Below are 5,401 nucleotides of genomic sequence, written 5' to 3'. Positions count from 1 at the left end.
TTAGTTCTCCAAGACCTAAGGGTGATTCCTCAGTCTGGCTGGCTGCTGTATGTTTGTGACAGAGGCAGTGGGACGGGCTCTGATAAGAGAATACATTTGCTAAAAGAAACATCTAGGGCCCCTTCCAGGCAGCACCATCCTCGTGGTGGAGTCAGCTTGCCATCCTTGCTCCAGCAAACTCTTCACAGCCTCCGGCACACACAGACACACAAAATTGAAGTCATGGCCAGCTAGGGAGGTGTACATGTGGGAGACCGAGGCCAGGCCTTGCATTCTCGTGGCTTCTCACAGAGTCTCCATCGTGGGCTGCACAGCCTCTGACCACTGATCTGCACCAATGGTGGTGTAGATCCTGGGGAAACCCTTCTTCCAGATGTGCTGTCCCACTGCCCAGATGCCTCCGAGCTCAGCATTTGCAGACTTAATAGCAGGTGGCATTCTTTTCCAAAGGTATCCTGCATTATTCAGGTCACTATGCAGCAAATACAAGCCCCGGCACTGGACATACACACGAAGCATGGCAATCCCTCTGGGAGCATCAAGCTGCTGGTGCTCACACTGATCCAGCATCTTTTTGAAACTGAAAGCACCTCTGTCAACAGAGCTAACAGCATCTTCCTGATTGGTCCCGTTGTCACACCTCCCAGGCCACTGAAACCTAGAGTGGCTCTCCAAATTTTTTAATTATTAACTTCTGTATTCCAGTCTCCTGTTTTTATTCAATTGAAATCATTTATCAAATATAGTTCTAGAATAAGCCTTAGCATAAATTTGAAAAGCAAAAGTAATATAGATACATTTCTTTAACAAAAACACTCTAACTTTATGTAGGTTAAATAAATTACAAAATTTGAAACAGCAAAATAAAACAACCTCATAGTAAATGAACATACAATGAACAATTTATAGAAACTTAACCAGGGCTGTCAATAATTTTGATATTCTACTTTTACATTTTCAACAGCTTTTAAATTTTCTTCATTATTAGCATAGATTTATTCTCTATAACTTAATTGTAATAAACTGCTTACTTTGTCCTAAATCCAAAATTATTAACTGGCCATATCTTAAATTAATCAAATATCGTGAAAATGAATTTTTTTGGAAAAAGGTAATTTTATTAAACACACACACACACACATTGACTTCTAAGACAATTGCCAGTATTTGTTTCATCACATTAAATATTTTACATCTATCTGTTAATTATTAGGACCAGTAACTGAAATTCATAACATGCATATGGGGAAAATGAGGGTCAGTTTTTCTGTGACTTATGAAAGGTTATAACCTAAGTATGTAGAAGAGCTGGAATCTGAATCCTGGGATGACAGATTATAAAACAACGGCACAAAACGTGTGATTTTTGCCCTTGCTGTGTATTACTTGGGTGGCTTCTGAAACTGTGCAATAAATGTAGCTCTCTCAGATATTGAAACACTCTAAAATTTATCCTATGGCTTCCTTAACACATCAGTTACACTTATATATGTCTGCACACATATATTTTTGTGTACATATGCATTTAACACACATTTCAAAACTTTCTAATGTAATGTGGACACCTGTAAACTCACTTCTCGATATGTTCCAGACCATGCTTAGTCAATCAAGGGCTTTCATTGTCTTCAGAAGCAGGAAAATTCTCAAATCTGAACCAAGTGAGGATGAGTTTGACTTCAATTCATTGCTGTTTTAATTACATGGAGGTATCTTTCTTGTGCATGACCCGAAGAAGAGCGTTCTTAACTTCTTTGTTCCGTAGACTATAAATAAGTGGATTGAGCATGGGGATCACAATCGTATAAAAAACAGAAGCCACTTGATCCTTTCCCAAGGAGTAGGACTTACTCGGTTTTAAATAAGTAAAAATCATAGTGCCATAAAATACAGTGACTCCCAGGAGATGGGAGGCACAGGTAGAGAAAGCTTTTTTCTTTCCAGAAGTGGAATTAATTTTCAGGATAGTAGAGAGGATGGACGCATAGGACACAGCTATTGTGATAAGGGACACCATTAAAGTGGAAACGGCACAAGTGAATATGATGATTTCGGTCTCATGTGTGTCAGTGCAGGACAGGGCTAGAATTGGGAATGTGTCACAGAAAAAGTGACGGATGACATTGGAGTCACAGAAGTGCAGTTTGCTCATGAAAAGCACGGAGAAAGAGGAATCTATAAAACCAATCAAGTAGGACACAGCGACAAGGGCATGGCAGACTCTTGGGGACATAATAAGTGGGTAGTGTAATGGGTTGCAGATCGCGACATAGCGATCAACAGCCATGGAGGAAAGGAGAAAACATTCCGTAGCAGCCAAGAGGATAAAAAAGTATGTTTGGGTGAAGCAACCTATGAATGAAATGTGAGTGTTAGAAGTCTGTAAGTTCTGTAAAGTTTTTGGCGTGATGACATTTGAGTAACTGAGGTCCAAAAATGACAGGTGAGAGAGGAAAAAATACATGGGGGTGTGAAGTTGCGGGTCCAGCTGGATTATCAATGTCATCCCTACGTTTCCCAGCATCGTCATCAAGTAGATAAGCAGAAATAACACAAAGAGGACCAGCTGGATCTCTCCTGCATCTGTCAACCCCATAAGGAGGAAGTCAGGCACATTTGTGTTATTTCTTCTCATAATTTTCCACTGCTAAAAGCTGTGAAGAAATAAAGTTCACACTTAGGAGGAACTACTTTTAAAAAGTGTTTTCTTTGTAACAGTGATGCTGTTTGGCATATTCTATAAACTTCAAACAATAAAGAGAGATTTTTCTATTCTGTGTACAGAGAAAAAGCTTAGTTCTGTCATGAAACACAGAGAATGTGTGACAGCTGGTATTTGTAGTAATACATGAAAAGCATCAATGCATAATTAGAATGAACTATTGCATTCTTTGAAACAATTCCCTTATTAAAATCCCAAAATATAATACTAATTTAAGATTGTTATTGTATTCCAAATTTCTCTGTTTTTATGTAAGAGCATAGAAAGCAGAAGCATCTCAGAGTAATGGAAATGACTGTTCTAAGAGAGCTTAATTCAAGACAGTTTGTTAATAATTCTAGCTTCACGTAGATCATTAATTTAAATTGAGGGGAGTAGTGAAGTGTGATTACTTTCTTGGAACTCTAGCTACAGTGCACAAAAGTTATGCTCTACATTAATAAAATACAATGAGGCAATGAAAATAATCTCAGCAAATCTGATAAAATAATTTAAATGTAATAGAGAATAGCTAAAACTCGTTAAATCCATCATATATCTTCATTTCTGGTCATATGTTACTTATTAAAATCAAATTCATAGTCAATACTTAAGTCTTATGCATTCTGGTTTTTAACATATGTAAGTATTCATTTCTAAAAGATATTATGTCTGCTAATTCATCTCATTCAAAATGAAATATCTTCCCAAAATAAACATTACTTGCAAAATCTGCTTCTACCAACTGTAAGTTTTTGATTCTCAAATTTTGAGACTATTTACCCTAAGAACTAAACAATACATATATGCAGATTATGTCTTCATTTTTTTAAATATGTAAGCCAAAATTAATAAATGTGAAATAATACTTACTGTGAGTCAATGATGCAGAGAAAATTTTTCCAATCTTCTCTGATTTCTAAAAAAAGTAATAACATGTTAAAGTCATTTAGGACATTGAGAATTCCATATGTGTGTGTGTGTGTGTATTCTATTTTTTCTGATAATAAAATCTTAACATTTTTTGTGTAAAACCCATTGTATTTTGTTCTAGTTAAAATAAATCCATCTAAAAGTTTTGCATGCAAGCCTAAAACCTAAAAGCTTGAATATACAATCGGAAAATTTTACAATGAGTTATTTCTCAAGCAAAGTGGCAAGATCTCCTCGAATGGATGCAGAATACAGGATGCCTTGCCTCTCCTTTAAATAATTCTAGTGAGCTCAGCTGATCATGCAACACTTGGTCATCCTCAGAGGTCAGAATTCAAGGAACAGTGCTTGGCATCTTTCCAAGGACAAAAACGTCTGTATTAAATTAACTCATGTTAGGTGTTGAATTATTTATTTAATGGTTTACTTGTTTGTTTACTTTTACTTGTAGCAGGTACCAAAGGAAAGAAAATGTATAGCTCACTCTTCTTTTGCATCTCTTCCCATTTGCTTTTTTTTTTTCAAATTTTTATTATCATTTTATGATTCTGCAGGCATAGGTTCTCTTCCCTCTCCCTGCACCACCATCCCCTTCTCTCTGCTTCCTTTTCAACGCACACACACTAGTTAACTGATTTTGTGCTGGTGTGCTGTTAATGAATTCATAAATTGTGTAATGATCAAGTCAACAACTTGTCAGCTAGGATCAGGTTTTCTACTCTGTGATTAGCATCAACAAGATGGGAATGATATCATTTCATAAAGAAATATTTTTAGATTGAAATGTGTGATACCCTCACAGGAATAAACTTCATGTAGAAGCAAATGAAAGAATTTAAGGTCCAGGGAATATAATGAAAGTAATTTCAAATTGCTGTTAATATTTTGTTAACTAAACTGTAATTCTTCCTAATTATTTCATTTTGCATCTACAATGAGTATTGATGTGATAATAACTCACAAACTATTAAATTGTCTATATAATATCAGTTGCTCATATAATGACATATTTGTGTAAATGTTTTGTCATCAATTCAGTCATAAGCTCTCATCTTCTGTATGTAAGCCACCGAAATATTTTTGTAAAAATTATTGATAAGAAAATAGGAAATATTGCTGAAATATTAAATTGAGTATTATTATCAAACATGGAAAATAAATTATTCTAGTGATTTGAATGATGTATTTTGCAATTATATAATTATTACATTTCTGGTTCTTTATCCCAGCTTTTTTTTTGTTTGTTTGTTTTTACTATTATTTGTTACTAACTTAAGATTCCTTCAATCGGTCTAGCAGCTGAAATGTCGGCTCAGATGTCTATCAGTTTTCAAAGTTGTAGTAATTTGGTTCAATCCCTGGGATGACTCCTAATTACACCTCTCTCCTGTTGTGGATCCCAGGATGCTGGAGACTATTAGTGAGAGGCTTGTCACCTGCTTGGATGCCCGAGTTGAGGTGTGAGCTCCTGAGGGTGGCCTGAACTACCCTTGCTCACTGCAGGCATTCGGGAAGAGACTCAGGAAAGTAGAGCTGTGTGTTTCTGTCTGTCCCTCTGTGGGTATCTCTGTCTCTGCTTTCCAAATAAAATTGCTAGACTTTGGTGCTTTAGATATTAATTTTAAATTGTATTGGGTTGTGCTTATGAAATATAATTCTTTTAAATTAGACTTCATATACTTATCAACATTGATGAAGTTTTGCATTCATCAGGGCTCAGTGATTCATATTCTGAGGAAGAAAAACACAGAGGTTGATCTACAAGCA

General features: G+C 35.8%; 1 protein-coding gene and 1 pseudogene across 1 annotated transcript; both read right to left on the bottom strand.

The window, feature by feature from the left end:
* Positions 1-15: 15 nt before the first annotated feature.
* LOC121172253 lies at positions 16-1,599 on the bottom strand (annotated as a pseudogene).
* Positions 1,600-1,699: 100 nt separating this feature from the next.
* Positions 1,700-2,635, bottom strand: LOC121172357 (olfactory receptor 8H1-like). Its single transcript, XM_041004219.1, has one exon. It carries the CDS (start codon positions 2,633-2,635, stop codon positions 1,700-1,702), a length of 936 nt encoding a protein of 311 aa, XP_040860153.1.
* Between the last annotated feature and the right edge of the window lie 2,766 nt (positions 2,636-5,401).

Source organism: Ochotona curzoniae, unplaced genomic scaffold (assembly GCF_017591425.1).
Source record: "Ochotona curzoniae isolate NIBS_2020 unplaced genomic scaffold, NIBS_Ocur_1.0 scaffold_3171, whole genome shotgun sequence".
NCBI classification, from domain to species: Eukaryota; Metazoa; Chordata; class Mammalia; order Lagomorpha; family Ochotonidae; genus Ochotona; species Ochotona curzoniae.
This window is presented reverse-complemented; position numbering and strand designations above follow the sequence as displayed.

Coding starts and splice junctions, on each gene's coding strand:
- LOC121172357 (XM_041004219.1), bottom strand. CDS start 2,635: ATGAGAAGAAATAACACAAATGTGCCTGACTTCCTCCTTATGGGGTTG.